The 23,148-nt window shown below is 41.1% G+C and overlaps 2 protein-coding genes across 3 annotated transcripts in view; one reads left to right on the forward strand and one right to left on the reverse strand.

Annotated features, from left to right (window-relative positions):
- The window catches only part of CLOCK (clock circadian regulator), a 64,888-nt gene extending 51,229 nt beyond the window's left edge, over nucleotides 1-13,659 (forward strand). The window contains exon 24 of one of the 2 annotated variants that reach the window (XM_015862256.2): nucleotides 8,081-13,659. In XM_015862256.2, coding sequence (XP_015717742.1) covers nucleotides 8,081-8,263 — 183 coding nt within the window. In that variant the 3' untranslated portion in view covers nucleotides 8,264-13,659. 2 annotated transcript variants of the gene reach the window in all.
- A 2,519-nt stretch (nucleotides 13,660-16,178) lies between these two features.
- Nucleotides 16,179-22,145, reverse strand: TMEM165 (transmembrane protein 165). The gene is made up of 5 exons (XM_015862152.2): nucleotides 21,901-22,145; nucleotides 20,446-20,621; nucleotides 19,609-19,791; nucleotides 17,870-17,975; nucleotides 16,179-17,164 (listed from the first exon to the last, which is right to left on the reverse strand). Exons 1-5 carry the CDS (start codon nucleotides 21,974-21,976, stop codon nucleotides 17,088-17,090), a joined length of 618 nt encoding a protein of 205 aa, XP_015717638.2. The 5' UTR covers nucleotides 21,977-22,145; the 3' UTR covers nucleotides 16,179-17,087.
- Nucleotides 22,146-23,148: the final 1,003 nt, after the last annotated feature.

Consider the following 23,148-nt stretch of genomic DNA (forward strand, 5'->3'; position numbering starts at 1 on the left):
TCCTTTAAAATGTAGTATTAAATTCATACAACCTTCATTCTATTTCCTCTGAAAACACAACATTTAAACTGTAAGACTTTTACTTGGGGTATTTGTCATTTCTACGCACCTTCAGTATACTACATTTTAAGGGAATACAATAATGAAGCATTTAGATATTTATGTTTTGAGCTTCAGAATTTGTAGGGATGTGTCTGAGTTTGTGCTTTCACTCACACAACAATGTATCTGTGTGTATGTATATAAAACTTCATATATAATTGCCAACATAATGCTGTGTGTCCCTATAGATTATTCATATAGATTTATGCCTCTAAGAATATCAGCAGATACTTTAATACAGTTTCTGAAGTCATAGTAATGTGAGAAAATACAAATGCTTTGTGTGCTTAGTGCTCGTGTTCCAGAGGAACTAACACATTTACTTCAAAAACAGAATGTGTATTAAATCATGTATTTGCCTACTATGTTGTGTAATGTATTAGTTAAAGAGCAGAAGGGTCAACCTTTCAAACTTGTTGAAAAGTTTTTGCCCATACTGTGAAAAAGAATTTTAAAGCAGCCTTGTTTTTCCTGTTTTATAACCTGCTGCTTCTTATATATATTTATCAGGAAAACAATTGCACAGAGATTATGTACACTGTAAATTTTTGTGTGTGTGTTCTTAACTCTTTAATATTTAGGTTTAGGTATTTCAAGAAATATACCTGTGTTGTTGGTTTTTTTCATATATTCATGTGATGCCATTTTGGAATTGATAGTCTATGTAGGAAATATTTTACATCAAGTATGAAGTTTATTCTCTTCTAGTTATGGAACATCTTTTTTTAATCCTAGTCTTTAAGCTCCCAGTCTCTTGGACAACCAGTAACACAGCCAACAATGTCTCAGCCTGCTACCTTACAGCTCCAGTCCAGCATGTCCCAGGTATGGATTAAGTTGGTTTACTAAGTTGGTTTATTATTTCTTAAACAGTCTTGATCTGACTATCATGTTCATTTCTCTTTCAAAAACTGAGTTCTTGGATGTCAAAGTTGCCTTTAATGTTTTTCTCAAAATGAGCAAATTTCTGTTTGACAGATTCTAAACTGGGAGAGCTTTGAGCATCCACAGTGCCATGTGAATTACTATAGTTTTTATAGGGTCTTAGTGATTTGAGTGCCAGTCAGTTTCTTTTGCGGTGAATCGTTTTGTTTTGTTCTAAGCAGACTAATCCCAATGCCAGTTAAACAGGTAAACATGAAATCTGTAGCATTTTTTGTACTGATGATTTTGTCCTTGGTTGATGACTAAGTTGAAAAAGCAGTGCTTGATTTCTTCGCTAGTCTGGAGGAGTGTATTTACAACTTGTGAATTAAATGTGATTATTTTTGCTCAGCTTATAATTTATACATGGCACTACAGCCTGTCTTTCAGTTTTCAGCTCAATTGGGAGCTATGCAGCACCTAAAGGACCAGCTAGAGCAAAGAACACGCATGATAGAGGCAAATATTCATCGGCAGCAAGAAGAGTTGCGGAAAATTCAAGAACAGCTTCAAATTGTCCACGGTCAAGGACTGCAGGTGAGTCAGGGAAACTCATATACATTTGATCTGTAGAGAATTTAGAGATCTAAAATTAGATTTGGGCACTTCATTCCGCAGTGGGATTCTCTGTACTCCTTGTCAGCTGTCTTCTGGACCCTGTGTGCCCAAAGTTCGTAGAACTAATGTTACTGTTCCTGAGGTACTTATAATTTTGCTTCTGAATGTATCTAGGTGTGCCCCAATGTATTCTTCCAATGTTGAGTGGCTTGTGCTACCTAAATGTGAAAGAACGTGTTGTAGTGGTTATTACTTCTTGGATAGCTCTGCCACCATTAGAATATCCATTCAAAATATGCAGAGTGAATATTTATTTCCCCTTTTAGCTGAGGGGTGTAAATCCTCTTGGATGAATGCATACCTCTTAGAAGACTGTCCCAACTATCAGGCTTAGATCCTCTTACACACTCTTCTAGTGTGTGGTGTTCTGGAGTAGTTACTCAGCCGCAAAGGCAGGAAGTCTAGAGGGCTAGAGGGAATGGCCTCAAGTTGTGCAGGGGAGATTCAGGCTGGAGGCTAGAAAATAACACTTTTCTGACAGAGTGGTCAGGCAGTGGAATGGGCTGCCCAGGGAGGTGGTGGAGTCACCGACCCTGGAGGTGTTCAAGAAAGGTTTGTATGTTGTGTTGAGGGACATGGATTAGTGAGAGCTATTGGTGATGGGTGGATGGTTGGACTGTGTGATCTTGTAGGTCTTTTCCAACCTCAGTGATTCTGTGATCCTGTGTATTACTCAGTCTAGCAGCTGAGAATAACAAAGACCTATCTACCTGATTTTTTTGTATTTTAACCAATATACATATTTTATGTATTTTTGTCATTCTGTTTTCAGCAGCTATCTTGGAAAGAATAGAATGACCTTATTGATTGGACTTTTCTAGCTCGATTAAAAAAAAGCCAAAACAAACAAAAATCTAAAGTACATCATAAGAAAAGAATCTAAATATTTTCAGTACATACTGTGAATAAAGAGTAAAAAAAACCCTGTACTTCCTGGAAGTATTGAGTACATTGCTTAAATTCTGTTGAGGAATAAGAGTTTCTGGCATGTGCTTTTTGTGTTTTACTGTGATCTCACATAAGCCTTCCAGCAGTAGATTGCTTTATAGGTGCTTGAAAGGAGAACTGTCACAGCTATCAATCCCGTGCACTGCAAAGGGACCTTACTTAGGATTAAGGAAAGTAAAAGGCAAATCAAAGCACATTTTATGTTGTTACATCGAGTCATTGTAGTTCTTAGTCTTACATTTTGTAAAGACTCAAAACACTTTGATGCTAAATTCAGCTTATTGTAATGAGGTGATATTGGAAAATTCAGTATAACCAGTACGGTTTTGTAATTGCCAAGGAAGACTGTCGTCTTGGTGCTAGGTCTGTATCAAATGGTTCTGAGATTTTGAATTAGTTTCGTTTCCAGAGGCTTGACAAGTTGAAGCAAGATCTCTAAAGAAGTTAAACTTTAGACAGTCATAGCCTACATTATAAGTCAGTCTGCAAATATCATTTCTAATTTAAAAACAAATATTAAACCCCAAAGTTTAGGGCTTTAAAATTCAGGATTCTCATTCTTAGCTATAGTTATAGTAGAGTCTCTGAATGCAGACTCTGTGTGGGAGTAAGCCATTTGCTCTTGGTAACTGCAATACTGTTTGAACATCTAATAACTGGGATGAAGCTTTATCTTGTATTAATATCTTAAGAAATTAATTTTAGTTTTTTCCTGAGGTATTGAACAATGAACAGATTTTTCTTAAGAGCTAATTTTAGGATTTTTTTTAAGATGTTCTTGCAGCAGTCAACTTCTGGACTAAACTTCAGTTCTGTGCAGCTTACATCTGGAAATTCTTCAAGTGTTCAGCAACTTGCACCAGCAAACATGCAAGGTCAGGTTGTTCAGACTAATCAGACTCAAAGTGGGATGAGCACAGGACATACAAGTACACCTCACATGATCCAGCAACAGCCTTTGCAGAGCTCTGCATCACAGGTAAAATTCTCACTAGTGAGAAATGCAATAACAGCTTTCCTGACTTCTCCCCCTGCAAATTTTTTGTGACTGTGTCCTTTGAATTGAGTTTATTTCTTGATGTTCAAAGTTTTACAATTGAAATGTACTTACGTTCTCTCTAATGCAGTTTCACACCTTGCTTTAATTTTAAAACTTAGAAATGTAAATAATTCCAAGTATAACTAATTACAATTTACAAATGCAAATAATTCCAACTGCTTTTTGGAAAAAACAATATACAGAAAATAGTTAGCTTGCCTTTTTGTGAATGTTTATTGACTTTTCTATTGGCAGAATGTACAGCATGAGAACGTTTGTACTAATTGAGCTTGAAACCCAGTGTCCAGGCACTGATCTCTCCAGTAAATGCCTATAGCACATGAACAGGAAAGGCATATATTGATGATTCTGAAGTTGACTTTTCTGCTCCTCAGCAGTTTCAGTCAGATGTCATAGGTGATACTTTTTGCATTTTAAGTGTCTTTGATGAATTTTTCTTCTATGAGTTTATCCAATTGGTTTTGATTGTATGTAAACTTCTGAACTCTGCAGTATCTTCCAATGAGTTCTACAGCTTTAGCTCCTGCGAAATTTGTTGCTGTTTGTTTTTTGAACCTGCCACCTAGCTTTTATACTGGGAAATACATTGCATAACTGCTCACTTTTCACCTTCTTAGTCGTGCATGATTTCAGAGTCTTCTGTCGTATGTCTGTAAGCCTTTTTCTCGATCTGAGGAGTTTTAACATGCTTGACAGTTTTGTAGAGAGGCTGCTTATAATTGCAGTCTCTGTGGTCATCCTCCTCTTTACTTTTTTCCAAATCCCATATGACTTTTTAAAATTAGTGATGAGGCAAAATAATGGTGGACGGTTTATCACTTTAGCATTAAGTTAGTTCCAGGCTTTGAAGTATGAAATTGATTGAGGTAATGTGCGTGTTTTAATGTAGCACAGAGATGCTAAAGGAATGGAAGACAGGATCTTGAACAAACAGTATGCAAGCAGATGAAATATTAAGGAAAAAGATATTCTGAAGAGGAGAAGAGATTAAGAGATTTTCAGATGCCCTAGAGCCAATCCTACCTCCAAATCCTCAATTGATAGGAAATACCTGTCTACTTTAAAGTAAGAATTCATTTGTAATAGAAAAACATTAGCAGTTGTAAAGCATGAGTAATTACACTGAGGAAGATGGTTGTAGTAGCTGTCTGTTTTCAAGTGGCTGATTCATTACATTTTCTTCCTTTACAGCATAGTCAGCCAAATGTACTTAGTGGACACAGTCAACAATCTTCTCTTGCCAGCCAGTCACAGAACACAGTCTCAACGCCTTTGTATAACACTATGGTGATTTCTCAGCCAACAACCGGAAATGTGGTCCAGGTTCCTTCTAGCTTACCACAGAACAATAACCAGAATGCTGCTGCAGTAACTACTTTTACTCAAGATAGGCAAATCAGGTAGGTTTTCAAGAGCACATTGGGATGACTTGTAGCTATGTAACCACAGTACTTATAATACCATGTATGGAAAAGTATCATAAAAACCCATATTGTTTGTTATTGTAATCGCACAGCTGTTCAGCTAAACTTTACCCAAGACGGTGTGTTCATAGGCATAGGTGTGTTCATAAGCAGTAGTGTTACAACAAGGTATGAAACTGACAAATCTGCATTTGTCAAGAGCACCTTAGGCTTGATGCATTTTTCCTGAAGTGATGCCAAATGTCTTTTTTCTATTGACAGATTTTCTCAAGGTCAGCAGCTTGTAACAAAACTTGTCACAGCCCCAGTGGCGTGTGGAGCGGTAATGGTACCAAGTACTATGTTTATGGGACAGGTGGTGACAGCTTATCCCACTTTTGCTGCCCAACAGCAGCAGCCACAGACTTTGCCAGTAACACAGCAACAGCAGCAGCAGCAGCAAAGTCAGCAAGACCAGCAGCAGCAGCAGCAGCAGCTCACTGCAGTTCAACAACCAGCTCAGCCGCAGCTGACCCAGCAACCACAACAGTTCCTACAGGTAACATAGCATTCTGTAGAAATTTGTTAGCCCACACAGGGGAAGTGTTGCCCATGCAGTCCATCTTTCATTGGCCCAAACAGATGGAAATCAGAAGGTACCAAATCTAGACTATATGGTGGGTGTGGTAGAACTGTCCAGTTAAGACTGGCTATGCACAGTCTTCTAAGCTGATATGGGACCAGGCATTACTGTGTTGCAAGAGAAAGATTGTCTTCTTCTTTGACCTTAATCTGGCGGTTTGTGTCTTCAGCTTAGTCAGCGTTGTGGTGTAACAGTCAGAGTTGATGGTTTGTCTGGGTTCCAGGAAATCCAGAAATATCCCAAAAGACAGTGCACATCACTTTACCTGCTGAGGGCTGTGTCCTGAACATTTTCTTCAGTGGGGAATTCACATGTCACCATTCTATGAACTGCTATTTTGACTCCAGCTTGTAGCAGTGACACCACATCTTGTCACCAGTAATGATGCAATCCAGGAAACTGTCACCTTCAGCCTCATATTGGTTCAGTAGGTCCTGACAAGCTTGCATGAGATGCTCTTTCTGTTCCTATGTGAACATTCATGGGACATATCTAATGCAAACCTTGCAATATTCTAGCATTGCTGCCATCATTTCCAACATACTGAGGCTGAACTTCAGCTCTGTATGCAGTTCCCTGGTCATAATCTGCTGATTCACATGGGTGAACTGACAGATGCTCTTCATTTCATGATGTGACATGTGATGGCATGGCCATCTAGAATATCACAAAGGTAATTTAGTCCAGCTGCCAACCCATCACCCCACACCCACTCCAACCATGCCCCTCATTGCCACATCTACATATCTCTTGAACACCCCCAGGGTTGGTGACTCGACTCTATGTGCAGTCTCTCTTTTACAATAAAAGAGGTATCCTGGATAAAGGTGGAATTCGTACAGTGGAGTAAATAGCTGGGTACTCAATCTAAATTTATATAGACACGGAATAATTAAAATTCCATTTATGGATGAGTAAAAATTTCTTTATCTGGGCCAGTGGCAGAAAATACGAGCTTGTTAGACAAACTTTTCCATAAGAAAATGTAATTTCAGCTACTCAGAAGGCAAAGGCTTTTTAACTGCAAGCTGAGATCTCTGATCAAAAAGAGAACTGAAGAATACCTAGTTATTTGAATTTCAGCACTCATTCATGCTGTTCAGCCAGTAGGCAGTGTCTGTCCCTGCTTTTAAATTAAAAAGTTTATGCAGTTTTGACTTTTGAAAACAAGATTTGTGGCAGATGAAGATCTCCAGTGGACTGTTCCTGTCCTGACATTTCTTTCTAGGCAACAGTTCAGGGTTTTCCATATAAAATGGTCAGCCCTCCCTCCCTGTTAAAGTGTTAGAATTTGAAATAAAGCTCATAGTTTGCTAGGTCTTGACTTTTTTTTTTCTTTTTTTTTTTTTTCCCTCTATTTAAAGAAGAGAAGAAAGGAGCAGTGCTTTTCCTGCCCGTGTTCAGAGAAGAATAGAATAGAATAGAATAGAATAGAATAGAATAGAATAGAATAGAATAGAATAGAATAGAATAGAATAGAATAGAATAGAATAGTTTGGATTGGGGAGGACCTCAAGGGTGATCAAGTTCCAATCCCCCTGCAACAGGCAGGATCACCAACCTCCAGATCTGGTACTTGACCAGGTTGCCCAGGGCACCATCCAACCTGGTCTTGGACACCTCCAGGGATGGAGCATCCACAGTCTCTCTGGGCAAACCTCTTCCGCCAACTCACCACCTTCTTAGTAAAAAACTCCCCCCTGATATCTAATCTAAATTTTCCCTCCTTTAGTTTAAAACCAGTCCCCCATGTCCTATCACTATCCCCATGTGAAAAGTTGATTTCCCTCGTGTTTATGATCTTCTCACAGTCTGGTTCTGCAGATGATTTAGTTGTTCCGGATTGAGATGTCCAGTTCCTTTTGTACCTGTCCTTTGCTGCTTTTTCTTCAGCACCATCATCTTTTGTTTCTAAGGAGAGCGACATTAAAGATAGGTGTTATTTGCAGTAATGATTAATCCCCTTCAAATGAGATGTTTGGGTCTGCAAATGGGGCAGCTCCCTTGGTTTTCTTCCTCGAGTTTTTATCCAGGGATAAATTTGAGGTGTGCCAAGTCATACTTTCCTATGTGACTCTGCAGTAACAGATGTATATGGTTAAAATAGATTCCTTAAGCCCTGTTATGCTCTTGTGGTTTGAAATGGGGACAAGTTGCCATGTTCTCTACCCATTGTCACAGAAAACCGCAAGGACCAGCTGCTTTATCAAACGCTCTAAGGATCTCCATTAGTACCAACTAATCTTTACATTGTTGGTTGAGCTTCACTGGCCAAATCAGAAGTTTATTTTGACTGAATTCTTCCACAGAGTTAAAAAGCATCCGGGCCTGCGCTTCTCAGAGCAGCAGAAAACATAATTTTCTTCTGTTTGCATGTTTTAGACATCCAGGTTACTTCACGGGAATCAGTCAGCTCAGCTTATCCTCTCTGCTGCTTTCCCACTACAGCAAAGCACTTTCACTCAGTCCCACCACCAGCAGCACCAGCCGCAGCAGCAGCAGCAGCAGCTCTCACGGCACAGAACTGACAAGATGACGGATCCTTCCAAAGCGCAGCCACAGTAGCTGGGGGCTCGGCCTCTCTGGGAAGTCACGTACCAGGAGAGGGCTGCTCCATAACCACTTGCACTGAAGTTGCAGAGGTAGCAGTACAAAGCCTTTCTAACGCCGCGGTATTGAGACCTACAGCTAACTTCTGGAATCTGTTAAGGAAAAACACCAGGTGATGGCAGGGACGTGGCCAACTTTGATCGTTGTCCAAGTTTCTGTGCTTTAAAGGGTTTGCTACCGTGTGTTAATTTGTCCAGGTGAAATCAAAAAACATGACTGAAATGAGAGGGATGCTGGAAATATTGGTATTTTTTATCAGTTCTGTACATTTTTAAAGTATTGAAATGGACACAGAGCAATTGTTTGATTTAGCAGAAGAGATGGCAGGAATAGAGTCCGACAAGCATCTAATTTTTTCAGATGATTATGGGACAGTAAATATTTTGAAAACGTCGTGTGAAATCCAGTTCTCTGTTGTACAGATGCTGTAAAATATTGTGTATATGTCTGCATAAAAGGAGAAAGAGCAAATTATTTTATATGATGCATGAAACGTAATCTGTTATTTGTAGGTTTGAATATGTTTCCCTAAATTTTCACGCCATACTCAGACCGATGTTTTCCTCCGTTCTGCCCCTTTGTTTACAACATGCTGCATCGTTACTTTCACCCTCAGCGTGGGCACAAGTCTCTCGTTTGTGCTTTGTGTGTGATGTCACAGTCTGTCTGGTGAGGTATGGTGTGTTGGTTAGTTGACTTCTCGAGGTTCAATCGTTGACGAAGCCGTTTGAACTGGTGGTCATGCATCAGGGTTCAGGGTGTTCAGATCCATCGAGTATCATCCATCGTTTCGTACCTAATGCGTTTTATTTGACAAGAAAAAAAGAATAATAATAGTAATTTGCACTGCTTCCTTGCGGATGGTTTGGAATTTTATTCCCCAAAGCTATCTTTTGATATAGTTCATAGTCGGAAAATATTTATGTAAAATGTTTAAAAAAAAAAAAAAGAAAAAAAAAAAGAAAAAAAAAAGATGGTAATTTTCAAGAATGTTTCAGTTACAGGAGTAATTTGCACAAAAAAAAAAAAAAAGAAATATATTTACATTTAATAACCTTTGGGGCACTTTTTAACCACTTTCTCTGTGGTGAGAAATGTAACTTGTTAAAATATGTTGGAATCTTTTTATTCTCATTCGAAAATTAGGTCTTTCTTTAGTCAGAACTGATTCAGGGTCATTTTAACAGCGACAGAAAAAACCCATAGTGCCTTGATTTTAATTCAGGTGATAACGTTGAACATCTTGACTTACAGCGTCTCGAATCTGTAACCATTCTCGATTTCGAAGTCTTAGTACATCGTCAGCCAAACTCGTGTATCTACTTTGTAGCTGTTTCTGCATCGTGATCATCTCAATAACGATGTGAGTTGAGAACGTGAGCATCTTTGAGTGCTGCTCCCCCTCAAACACTAAGGCAGAAACTGAGGAGTCTCTGTAATCTCAGTCTTTGTAGGTATTGTCCTTGAAGATGTAAGAGCAGAGGGTGCTCCTTTAGCGGGAGCAGGGAGAGTAACCCCGTTTGAAATAGTAACAGCCTGAAATAATTTCTGTAGTGTTTAGAATATGTCGTGGGGGAGATGACGGCCAAGTTAGGAGATACCACTGAACTAAGACTTCAGAAGGCAACTTCACTTTATAAGAAAATAAAAAGTTCCAACAGATACGATGTGCTATTTTAGGTAGGGTCTTATGGTACTAGTTTGTGAAAACCACAACTTTAGAGGAAAGTAAATAAACGCAGATAGATCTGAGAATTAAACAGCAAAAGCAGTTAGAAGTAGGAGTAGGGAGAGAAAGCTGGATTAATCTTGAATACCAAGGAGGAGTTGAATGAATGTAACCAAATGGTGATGGACTGTTTTGTACTCTGGAACAGTTTGATTGTATTACTGGGTGAGCCAAACCCTCAGGAGGGTGGCACCAGTTCAGCAAGCGCTCCGTGCTGTCAATGGCATTTTGGGGCTGGCCTTTGCTTCTCCAGGTGTCTCACCATTGTATCTTTGTTGTTCCCCACTTACAAAGCAAGAGTTCGGTACCAAAAAGCGCAGTTGTGAACAAGGAAGGAGTGTGAGAAATACAGTACCAAAGAGAGTTAGATTGTGTTCTGCTCCAAGAGGCCTCTCGCAGCGAGGAGCAGGTGCCAGTACCAGACATGGCGAGGAGAAATTCCCCTTCTCTAAAAGGATTTCTGCCATTCTCTGAGCTGGGAGAAGGGTCAGAAGCCTGCTGCTGTAGAGCTCCATGTAACAAAGTTTGCCTTGCTCTGCTCTGCTGCTGCACCATCCACCTGTTTCTGAAATGAGCTGCGTTACCGGAGGTCTGTGCTAGCAGCACTGCTGCTTAATGGAAGTAGGTTAGAGAAAAATTGTTAACCATTTACAGTAATAACAGAGCACTAAAAAAGAAATCTGGGAGAGCTTTAATAGTGCTGTTAGAACCACGGAATAGTGGTAAAATAGGTTTATTAAGCTATTATACTGAGAATGACAAAAATAGAGATAACAGCCAGCCAGTTAATGATGCAGCTTTTGATACGAAGCTCCATTTAAACTTCTCTTCCCATTCCCCTCCTCCCCATTACTCTCATGTGCTGCTATAGGTCTGTTGGTAAGACGCTGAACTAGGTGAGAGAAAATAGATGACAGCGATAGCAGGGCTGCTGAAAGAGAATAAAGAAATGTACGCTTTGATGAAGGAGCTTTTTGTAACCTCGGAGAGAGCTTGTTCAATGATGGAGCTACCAGCCAGTAGGCAAAGCATAGAAGGTGGGGAAATTCAAAGAAACTGGAAAAATACAGCATCCGTTCGAAAAATACCTACTGCGAATCAGGCCAACTTTATACAAAAGCGAGTATGTTGAGCTCGTTCCATGTTCAGTGCAAGGATGCAGATGCTTTGTTTCACAGCTGCTGACTCAAAGGTGTATATTTCAGGTGTCTGCGGCTTCCCCCTTGCTGAATCGATTGCTGAGCTGTCCTTGATTTTAGTGGGAAGAGGACCAGGCTGTCGCCTCTTTCTTAATCAGCCTTTTGCTTCTGCCTGACTCATTTACTACAGTTATAGATTATTTGCAACATCCTAATCAATAGCATGATAAGGAATGCTGCGATGCTGCAGGTTTTGGGGTGCAGATGTTACAGAATGACTCTGACAGAGGGGAAGGAGTCTGTTAAGGAGAGGGTTGTATTTGTGAAGGCACAGTCTGGTGGTCTGGAACAGTGAAACAGACAAGAGTTGCAGGGAGTTTAGAAGACAGACATTGTTCACCTGCGATGGGTGAGGATTTGAAGAAAAGCTTCTAGGAAAATTACAGAGAAAAAGAATATATAGCTATTTTTATATTATATTTAATATATATTTGTATATAAATATGAAAAGATTCTAGTAGGAGCTCTCCATATGCCTTCCATTTCACCTAGAAGGTTTACCTTCTGCACTATGGTTTCCGGTGTGTCGCCATTTGTGTGGGCATCCTGCCTGCTGCCAAACACCAAAATCAGTAACCCAGTATCCTTACAACAGGTAGGCTTCATTTCAGCTTTATGTAATTAATGAATGAATTAAAGCTGTATCAATCAGGCAGTTTCTCGTGGGAAAAAAAAAAAAAAAGAAATTCTCTTAAGATTCAAATAGCACTTTCTTATCTTTTTTTTTTTTTTAATTATTATTATTTTTGGAGTAATAAGAAGCACTTTACTGAAAAGACTATTTGAAAAGCAGTTTATTTCTTTAGTCGGTGAAACTGTTCAGGGGGGCATCGTGGAATGACGTGTAGAACTGTCAAACAGAGACATTTCAGGAAAATGTTTCTTTAAAACGGTGATCCTTTGAGGCTCAAAGCATAAGGTGAGAAGGGCTTCTGGGCCTGGTTGGCTTCGTGTTTCACACGGCGCGGGGAAAGGATGAACAATTATGGCTTCCTAGGGAGGAGAGCTTTTACGTTGCACAGTTGCCTATGAGGGAGACTCATGGGAGGCCCAGCCGCCTGCTCAGTTATTGTAAGCTTCCCTTAGGATGATGAGGTGTGTGACAGCGCACCCCGCGGGGTTAAAGACGTGGCCTTTTGCAGATGTTGAAGTTGGTTCCAAAACCACGCGTACGTTCAGAGAACTTAACCCGGGTATTGCCATGAGCGTCGTAGATGTCACGGCATCGGGAGGTGGCGGACCTCACATCCGTGAGTTTCTCTATTTGAAATGATTATTAAAATGAGATGTACGTACAGTCAGAGGACTGGAAAGAAAGGTTATTTTGATTAAAAGGAGAGAGAATAGTTTTAATAATTAACTTTTTATTTTTTTACTTATCCCTGGTGGAAAAAAAAAAAAGAGTCGAAGAGTTGAATGAATTTGGATTAAAAAAGAAGGACGTGTTTAAACCAATGACAGTAGGTGAGACAACTGTGAGCGAACGTCTGACTGAAACTGTTGTGGTTGTCCTGAGGCTGGATGGTTGCTTTTTCAGTATCATGATTTGTAACACTACATTCCTTGTCTGTTTTGTTTTTTAACCAGGTGATTTAAGCTCTGTTATACTTCATGCTGCGTCACCTGCATGAATTGTGCCAGCATGATACGCTCTGTTCAAAGAAACTGAATAAAATGGAGGGGGGGAGGGGGGTGAAAACCACAAAACAAAACACTGTGTCTGAACAAAATACTGTGTGGCCTATACGGAGACCCCAGCTAGGACTGAGAGATGCTGCATTAACAGACAATCAATGGGTAAATTATTTATGAAACACTTTCGGGAACGGTCTTAAAGGTGTTCCTGCTTTGAAAGCAGTCGTGCAAGTCGTGTTTTTTAAGAAGGAAGGTAAAAACTATTTATTGTAAAGCACATCGGATGGAAGGTTGGGTTTTTAAAGCAGTGTTTGATTTCACAGCGTCTCGGGTTCCAGTTTTGTTTTGTACTTTTCGAACCGGCATTAGCTTTGTACCCGTTCACCAACAGCCCCTAATGCCGCTCGTATTGACGTCAGGAAATGTAGATGCAGTTCCCTGGTGTTCGTGTGACCATTTACTAACTGTCAATTTTTGGTTGGTTTGTTTTGTTGTTTTTGTTTTGTTTTTTTAATTGAATAAATGTAACATTTCAAATTTTGCTTTTTGTAGCTTCCGAGGTTGTACAATTCTGGGTTGGTTCTTCTTTCTGAGTTCCTTAATGTCACTTCGGTAAGAGTTTCACAGTGCAGTGCTCTCGTACCCTTCCTTCCCACAGATGTACGTAACAAAGGCACTCTCTACCCCCCAACAACTGACGTTGTGACAAGTTGCTCGATGTCAATTTTACCTTCTCTCCCTCCCCAGAGAAATGACTTGTGAGACCTTCAGTAAAAACGCATACTGTACTCCTTGCTTGTCTGCTCTCTGTATCTCTTTGTAAACTGCTGCCTGGACACCTTCAGCTTGTGTGGTTACACTGCCGCTCTTACAGGCTGCTCCAGTCCTCTCTCACTGCGCAAAGCGGGAATGCCAAGGGCAGTCATTGAGTAATATGCAGTTAACCAAATGTTTAAGGGAAGGTGAGAGAAGGGGATCCCGCGGTTGAGGCTGAATACCTGGAGGAAGTGATAAATACTTTTTTCAGTCTGCTGTTCTTTTCCCTCTGCCTCACCGTCACAGCAGATGCTCATATTAAAGCTATTTATCACTTGTCTTTGGGGATTAGAGCATCCTCGTGCAAGTTGTGTGCCACCTCCAGCCCCTCAGCAGCCCCACATGCCACAGGAAACTAAACGAGCTGCAGAAGCACCAGTTAAAAACTGCCTCCACCCACCGACAGCGAGGCTGATAGCGCACAGCACAATTAGCACTCTTCTTAGGTCTGAACTTTGGAAATATCAATATGTTTTTCCATAGACTTATCAAGGAGAGCTGTAACTATGAATAACTACTGCAGCACCTGAAGCAGTGCTGTTCAATGACACTTTGTTGTTGTGAAACTGAGAGACGACAGCTCTGCTAACAGGAGAATGTTGGGTACCTGGGAAGATTAGCAATCCAAAGGTTAGCTGCCTCAGCAATACAAATTCCAGAGCTCAGCAGTCAGAGGGCAGTGGGTAACAACCAGGAGTTCCAATCTTCAGCAGTCACCGTAGCACACCGACTCTTTCAAACACCTTTGGCTACTCTGTTTTCACTTAGGAAGTATAAATGAGCCTGAGGATGACACACAGTAGTAGCACATCACACACGTGGGTGCAGACACTGCTGTGCACCTCAGTAGTAACATCAGCCCAAGGTTGTAGTGGCAACCTGCTGTGAGTGTTGGCTTCCAGGACACAGCACAGTGAGCTGTGAGAAAATTCCATGTCAGCATAGCCCAGCATCATGGGAGTAACTGGGTAAATTCGGATCCTCTTTGCTCAAGAGCCAAGTCTGCTTGTTTCATGGTTTTGTAATTTTGCTATCAGTATTCCACATCACAGCTTGATGCAAAGGAAAGCCATACAGCAGCAGGCGGCCTTTTAGAGCTCTGAATGCAGCCACTTATAACCTTATAACAAGTGGCATCTGCCTATTGCACCTCCAGGCAGCAGCTCACAGGACCCAGGTCTGTCTGCACTGCTCTGAGCACAGGCTGGTTTTTGAGCAGGACTTGTACTTTGGCTTATGTTCACGTTGCTGGTGCAGTGATTTGCAGAGTCTTAACTTCACTGCCTGAGCATCCACTCACCACATTTAACATCCTCCAGCCACAAATTGCATACATTTCATTTCTGGAAAGCAGGGCCTCGACTGGATAATATAACAAGCAGCTCCTTCCCCCACAATGCCATTGTCTTCTGAGGAGCAGTTACACCCAGGACGTAAGCACGTGTAAGCCCAGGCAGACATGTCCCACCAGGCAGACGTGTCCCAGCAGCACAGCATCAAGCCCGCTCTGCCATCTCACAGCCAAGGTTTATGAGCTTTTGTAATTCCTAGCACTGAAAATGGCTCCTCCTCCCCACCTGAGAGCTGCTGCAGGACTGAACAAGGCCAGCATTGCATTTCATCCTCGTGAGCGAGCTGACTATGAGTCTGTATGGGAATTTTCAGTTGCTCGCAATTGGTTTAATATCAGAACCATTTCCAGCAGTGCACAGGAAGTTCAGAAACTTTCTACCTTAGGATACAGCCAACTGGGTTGGCTTTTGATCAAGAATGTTCAGCAGGATGAAGGGCAGGCAGCCCGCAGCGCTGTGATTACCCAGCATTACCCAGCACATGTGTAAGAACACGCTGTGCAGCAGCACCGCACAAAACGCAGCTTCCCAGTGAGCAGGTAAAGTTTAGGCTCTTCCCTGCTTTGGGTTCCCTGTTCTTCCTTTTTTAACATGATCCAGGCAATGCATCCCCTGTGGGTATGACAATAAACACAGTGCAGAGAGGGAGTTTACAGGGTGTGGGAAAGAAGAGGCTGCAGCGATTGGTTACAAAGCTTGGATCAAAACTGAACAGATCAGCGCATTACCCAGCAATTAATGACAGTCCTGCCAGCAGCACCCTGCCTTCAGGTCAGGACATGTACGCCTAGGCCTGGAGCTGTGATCTGTTTTCATACCACTCTGCATAACAGGAATCAAGTGGCTGCAATTTTCGGTGCCTGAGAACCTCAGCATTAAGGCAGTGAAATCCAAGAGGAGGCCTCCTACCCTCTGCTCTCAAGCTAAAATTTGAACAGTGGAATTTGTAGCACTTGATCGTACTTTAGCTTCAGGCTAAAGTAGCAGATAGACGCTATTAGAAACTACCTTCTGCTCTACAGAACCGCTTCCGAATAGCTCTTAACATCTTCTTTGTTAGCTCAGAATCAATTCGTTACCAAACAGCAGAGAGAACCACGTGCTTCAGTGAACTGCCAACAAACAATACTGGAAATGACTCCAATTGAGACACTATGCTTTATTAATACTCCTCCAGATTACATTTCTATTCCTAACAAGAAAAATATGAGCGTATCTAAATCTAAAGATTCCATTATTGTTCAGTCCTGGGAATGACACGCCGTTAAGTTGGACCACTTTATTACTTTCCACGCACTTTATAACGTTTAGAAAGAAGGAAAAGAAAAAAATAGGAGAAAAAAAAAAAGTCCAATGCTACAAGCTCCAGATTGCACATCGAACACGGCAGGCTGGTAATCAGCACACAATTTCCTGATAAAAATCCCTGATTAAGAAGACGTTTACCCTCTAAATGAAATTTATAGTGTTTTCTGTTGGTGGCTCAGCCATTAAATGCTATAGGAACTGTCCACTCCATTCACCCCTGCTTTTTGTAGCTTACATTAGGCAGCCTCAGGCACGTCCTGGAACCAAAGTCTTTGGAGGTCAACCAAAGGAGTCAACCTTTATGTCTTTAACACTTTGTTCAGCAATATGAAACAAAACACTCCAGTCTGCTTCCGAGGAGGCATAAGAGGAAGCTCTAGAAGCAACAGGAAGGGGAGCCATGTGTAACAGGGGATTAAAAAAAAAGAAGAGAAAGCTCCAACATTTATGGATGTAGATTCTCAAAACTCAGCTGAGCCAGGTTCAGCAAACAAGAAAACCACACAAATCCTACCAAGGGAGCAGGCACCACGGAACATACAAACCAGACAGCAAACAGGTCTCCACCGCAGAAGCCGTCCATAAACGTGTCAATCCCACCAATCACTTGCTATAAAAAATTCAGTGTCTCATCTTGGGTGCTTTTTTAACTCTAATTCTGTACATTTATATACAAAACCAGACAAGGAATAGCTGCGAGATGCTTCCAGTCCTCGTCCTTTCGCAGTGATGAAAAATATTTAAAAACCAGAGTCTGGACTTATAAATAGTGCGGAAAATGCAAAAGCTAAGAAGACGATGCCTCCTATGATTGTCACTGGAAAGGAAAAACAAACCAAACATGAATTAGACATTGAGAAAGTTAAGTGAATTCATCTTTATAATGTGTCGTGGAAGATATTTACTTGTTTGTTAAGAAGTCTGATTACTAAACAATCTTTTTAAAATTCAATGCTGCAAACAGTGAAGCAGTAGATGCTATTTCTGTTTTGCCCATACACCACCTCACTGTTTAATCTTATCTAAAATACATATCCTGGACCTTAGAAAGGACCATGCGTATTACTTCAGCTAGTGTGAAAGTAACTGTACTGAATGAGCTGGTATTGAAACCATTAACTGCTTGCAATGGCCAGAAGCTGCTAGAAGCTGGGGCAGTATCGCTGCATTTGGCTCATTCTTCTCTAAACAAGCTTAACAGGCCAGATGGATCTTTGATCTAACCTCAGGTTATTCCTACTGCCAGAGATCCATGCTGGGCTTATTGATAGCACATTAAATTATTGCTAAATTAGCACTCATCATCTAAGGTCTTAGCAAACAAGACAGAATACACCTCACCTTTTCATGTGAAATTTATCCCTTCACCTGCCATTCTGAAACTGCAGAAAACACCCAGACCCAAACACTGAACTGATTTTACAGAAGTCTCATCAAACATTCTTCCTGAACATGCAGCCACTGTCACCACAGATGTTACCAGTATTAATACATTTCTCAGCTGGAATGAGTTTTCACTTACCAGTCCTAACAGAAATTTTTTGTGCTATCATTCTGCCTCCAATAACTGCTAAACCAGTGCATAGACAATGTCCCACCGTTCCTCCTACTGCCACACCGTAAGGATCCTGAGGAGAAAACACAGAAGGGAAAGGAAACATCAGTGCAATGGAAAACCTGCTAGTTCTGCAACAACCTCCTACCATGATGGAACCACAGCTTGGCTCCTTGGTGACACAGCATCAAGCATGTGGAACACTACCCAGGTGTTTACTCTGCTCCAGTATCTATCACTGCCTTAAAGAACAGTAACAGAGCCTTCAGCCAGTAAGACAGCCTTCATGTAACCCTGACTAATACAGGGGTATTTGGGATGTTTCAATCAAGAAGCATTTTCAAGTGTTAATGTAGATGCAGAGATCACTCTGCTGTGCTTATACCATTAAGTAATATTTAATGGGAGGGTGGCAGCTGTTGATACACGCCAGCAGGAAGAACATCAACTTAACTATAAAGGAAGGAAAAAACACACAAGTAAAGCTAAGAACCACAACTGAAAGCTTTTGGTAGCAAAAACACTCCAATTACTTTATCCAGCTCAAGTTTGTAACAAGTCAACATGTTTGTGCTTTATACTCTGGTGCCCTAATAGAAAAATTATCCAAAGAGGGGAGTATTGTAAAATCCAATTGCAGAAGTCCAGAGGATAATAAACTGCTTTCAAAATGTATCGTCAACAACAGCTTTCACACAACACTGTGTAATGGGCATCACCTCACTACAGTAGCAAATCCACTACAAAAAGAAGTTTCCAAGATCTGCTTAGAAATTACAGCATATATATTAAGCACCTCATAAAGCAGAACAGTTCAGCATTAGCAACAGACAAAAAAAAAGTCTTTTAATGACAGATGAGGGAGGCAAGGTAAGAGCCTGATTTTCCACTGCATTAAGATGAATTAGGGAAGGTAGAGTTCAGTCCTGCAAAGCTCTCCTTCAGGAAACAAAGCTCAGGGGAGAAAAAGGTGCTGCCTCACTTCACGAGGAATGCATGAAACCTCTAACATGCAAACAGAAACTGTCCAGGAAATGAGCTGATGTAAGGAAAACACAGCACTGACTGATCAAGACAACCAGAAGCACAGGCTACCGAGCGAAGCTAAGAGTAGTGGACAAAGAACAGACAGCGAGCTACTCAGGAGCCCAGGAGGGAGGCAGAGCTGTGCCAGCAGAACACATTTGCCTCCACAGCTGGGAACAGAATCCAATATTGCTGAACTCCTCATTTCCATGCTGACAGCAGCCCACTGGCAAAGGGTGGATCCTATACTCCATTGGCAACTGCTGTCCCTTGGAGAAAATAATTTATTACTTCTTCCACAAGTTCAGTATCTTCAGTAGAAATGCCCAGATACAGCCAAGAAAATCAGCCTAACATGATGCGATAGAATTTCAGTTCCCTTTCTAAATCTTTAGGCAGATGAGTGTTTCTTACGCACTGAAAACTACTACAGTATAAATTCAAGTTCTTAAGGATTGTTGTCAGTATTAGGTTAAGACAGACTTAAATCCTTAGTTACAATAATATACAGAGCCTCTGTGCATTTATTTTCATGTCTCTGCGCAGCTGTGACATTAAGTAAAGCACTATAGAGCAGCAGGTGTGAATGAGACACCTTACATGAGGATATTCATCTCTTTTACATACCTGCAGACAACCCAAGGTGAGCAAAAGAAGAAAGGGCATTCTGCATCACTCACCTCTCTGGCTGCCAAGACGATGGTTGTTAACTGGGAACGATCACCCCACTCTGCTAGAAACGTTAGAGTAAACGCTTGTACAAAGATGGGAGAAATAAAATGGAGCCATTTCTTCTGAGGTATAGTGGCAGTTGATCCCGTTTCCACATCCCCTGGCCCATTTAACAATTTAGTCCTCTGAAGCTGCAGAAGACAAAGGGAATTAAAATATATATATAAGATTAGAAATGTCAACTAAACAATCCAAATGAAATACTTAAACTGCAAAGCTGTTAATTTAATACCTGGAATGCTATTAGCCACTGGCTGCATTACTAACACGTTACTTATATTAGATCATATTTTTTAAAGCTTACTATAAATATATGATGTTTAATATAACATTTAAATATCACCATTGATCCCCAATTGCTGACAGTCTTAAATCTTGTAATCACATAGCAGTTACAACAAGAACGATATCCAGTTTCCATACAACAGATTGCTTCCCACCTATCCTAAAGCAGGAATCTCATTTCAAAAGTGGTGGCTCTCAAATCAGGAGTGGATAGAATTGACCCAAGGAACCAAGATAAGTGGTTCCTTATAAGTGGACCATTAAAAAAATATAAGAAATCCTACAGGGAAAAACCCTTTTCTCCAGAGAAGTGGGATATGCCACAGATCTGGAATCGCCTGCTGAAACAGCATCCACATGGCCGCTTCCATCCAGCTGACCACGTTTGTTGTGTTAGACTTAGTAATTGCAGCCATAACACGAAACATGGTGCTGCTCTGCAACTTCAAAGCCATAGCTGCTTCATGAGCCATAATTCACAGAGAGAGTTCATGACTTACTTCCTCATCTTTTTTCTTAATTTCTGCCTGAACTTCCTCCAGCTCTTCCTGGCCCTCATCTGGACTCATTTTCAAGCCTTCTCGAAGCATTCTGATGCCAAAAATGGCAAACAGTGCAGTTGACACATAGTACGTATACACACGAGGAATAACTGTTGTGGCATAGCCAAACAAAACTGAAAAGAAAACAAATGTATCATTTCAAAATTAAGAATAATTATTTCTCCCATATCAGTCCAAGCAAATCTATTTTTCCACTCAAGGTCTACACAAACCCTGCTTTTCCCCCAAGCACACCAAGAGATTTCACCCATAATCACTTCGGATTGGTTATGGAGCACATCAATTCATTCTGCTTATTTACATGGCTGCATGTTGGATGCCATCTTCTTCCAACCACGTTTTCACTTATTTCAAACCCATCTTCTTCATTAAAGGCAAAACGAGACACTATTCTTCTCTCTCTCTCTCACCAGCTTCAATCCTTGTCAAATCATCAATCCCACTCAAAGACTAAAGAACTATTTCCACACTGCATCTACCTTTATGGGTATCGAAGGTGATTGAACTAAGCCAAAGCTACCTCCCAAATGGAAGAAATATGTACCCAAGATTGATTACTCCACAAGGATCACAGTTATGGACATAAAAGCCCTGTGTAAATACATGGAAATGATAACCTCACACCTAATGTTCTCAGCTGTTTGGACCACACCATCATACTGGATGTGCAGTAAGCCAAGTGGAAACATGTTAACGTATACATACATCCTTCCTTGCTGGCATCCACACTGTCACTACCAAAGTAACATCATCAGATCAAAATCAAATTAGGCTGCAGTACACATGAAATAATCAGGATGATAACTGCAGCTCGTTGTATCACAAGGGCAAAAACATTTCCAAGCACAGCTTGAAAATAAACATCAAAAAAATCAACCCAAAGCTACAGCTCCCCAGGTGCCATTTGACACCTTGATCCCCCTCCAGCTCTTTGCTCTGTACTGTGTACCACAAAGGTTCATGACTGAACCCTTTACAGCCAGCTACTTGTACAAAGACACAAGTCAGTCAAGGGAAACATGACATCCTATTAAGCATCTTTCCCCCGGGGAAGGAAAAGGCCTCAGCCCTACATTCTCTTTAGGTATGCTAATTTAACAGGAGCTAATAATAAAAAAAGGAATGAAGAAACCTGAAAGATAAGGGATTGCTTGGGCTCTCCAACTTCTATTCCTTTTCCTTAAAAGCATTCAGATGCCTACAGAGTGTGAAAACCTAATTGGAGCTGAGTCGAATGCCACAGCCCCCCATAAAACCTTCAGAATCTCCACAAAACAGAAGACTGCACACACCTGCTGACCTACTACCTTCAATTTGATTTCAGTTAAGGCTTACTAATAAATACAGACTTATCCAGCACATTCAAATACACAAAACAAAATGAGGGCTAACCTGATAAGCACGTCATCAGTCCTAAGGCAAGCATAGCACCAGCCAGTACAGTCAAACGGTTGTACCGCATTGCCATGATGGCTGCAATGAAGAAGGTCTTATCTCCAAGTTCTGATACAATGATGACCGATATAGCAGCCACGAATGCATGAATAAAGCCCAAATTAGTCTTGTCAGTTGACTCTTCATTGACAAGATGAACTGGAGCAACTGGCGAGGATCCCTTCTGTAAGCGGAGGAGGAGACAAAAATGAAACAAACACCAGCTAATTAGGCTTGAACATGTAATTCACATTCAAGTTCTATGTAACTTTTCGTATACTTCATTTTGTACACACTGTTGAACACCAGCTCGAAGGCTCCCCAGTGCTCAAACCAGCTCAGCACATTCCAGAATCCCCGCAATAATCAGTGTTTACTCTCACGAAGATTAAGATACCTATAATCAAAAGCAGACCCGAAACAACAAAGCTGCTGTTCACGTGCTTGACCAGAGATGGCCAAGGAAGTTAACACCTCCACCAACAGAGACAGATAGCAGCATGTTTCGTCAGGAGACTCGCCTCAGTAGTGCTGGGAAGGCTGAGGTTTGATGTCTGAAACTCACGCTCCCTATCTGGCATCAAGCAGCACAAAGACAACTTCTTATTCTCTCTGTGATCACTCAATGGAGCCCCACGAATAACACTTAAGAAGTCTGAATACAAAGTAACTAATCTTAAATGTTGATAAAAGCAGGAGAGCCCTGAGCTGCAACGAGACAGGCTTTATTCTGCTTACACACACAGGACTGCTTCCCCCCCATCAGCATGCAAAGCAATGGGGGCTTAGTACAAAAATATTTATCTGTTGAATAACATGAGCTCATTTGGCCACGCTCAGCTGTCCAGCACAGCACCAGGTACCACCTCCCTGCTGTAGCTGACTGAAAGCAAACAAACAAGCTGCTAAAACAAACTCTTTTCTTACAATGAGTGAGTTTGTCAATTGCAGCTTCTCAGATGATGACTCAAAACCACTTTTTTTATCACAGACCCCCCTAAATCACAGCCTTTCTATCTTTAGCTTGCCAAAATGCTGCCTTTTGTTTGGCATGCAGAACTGAAACAGAAAACGTTGAATAATCACAGAATCACAGAATGACCCGGGTTGGAAGGATCATGTAGTTCCAACCCCCCTGCCTGGCAGGGCCACCAAACATACACCTTTACTAGATCAGGTTGCCCAGGGCCCCGTCCAACCTGGTCT

This window comes from Coturnix japonica, chromosome 4, assembly GCF_001577835.2.
Source record: "Coturnix japonica isolate 7356 chromosome 4, Coturnix japonica 2.1, whole genome shotgun sequence".
NCBI lineage: Eukaryota > Metazoa > Chordata > Aves > Galliformes > Phasianidae > Coturnix > Coturnix japonica.

Coding starts and splice junctions, on each gene's coding strand:
- TMEM165 (XM_015862152.2), bottom strand. CDS start 21,976: ATGGCAATGCGGTACAACCGTTTGACTGTACTGGCTGGTGCTATGCTT. Junction 19,792..20,445: donor TTAAGAAAAAAGATGAGGAA/GTAAGTCATGAA, acceptor TGTCTTCTGCAG/CTTCAGAGGACTAAATTGTT. Junction 17,165..17,869: donor AAAAATTTCTGTTAGGACTG/GTAAGTGAAAAC, acceptor TTTCCTTTCCAG/TGACAATCATAGGAGGCATC.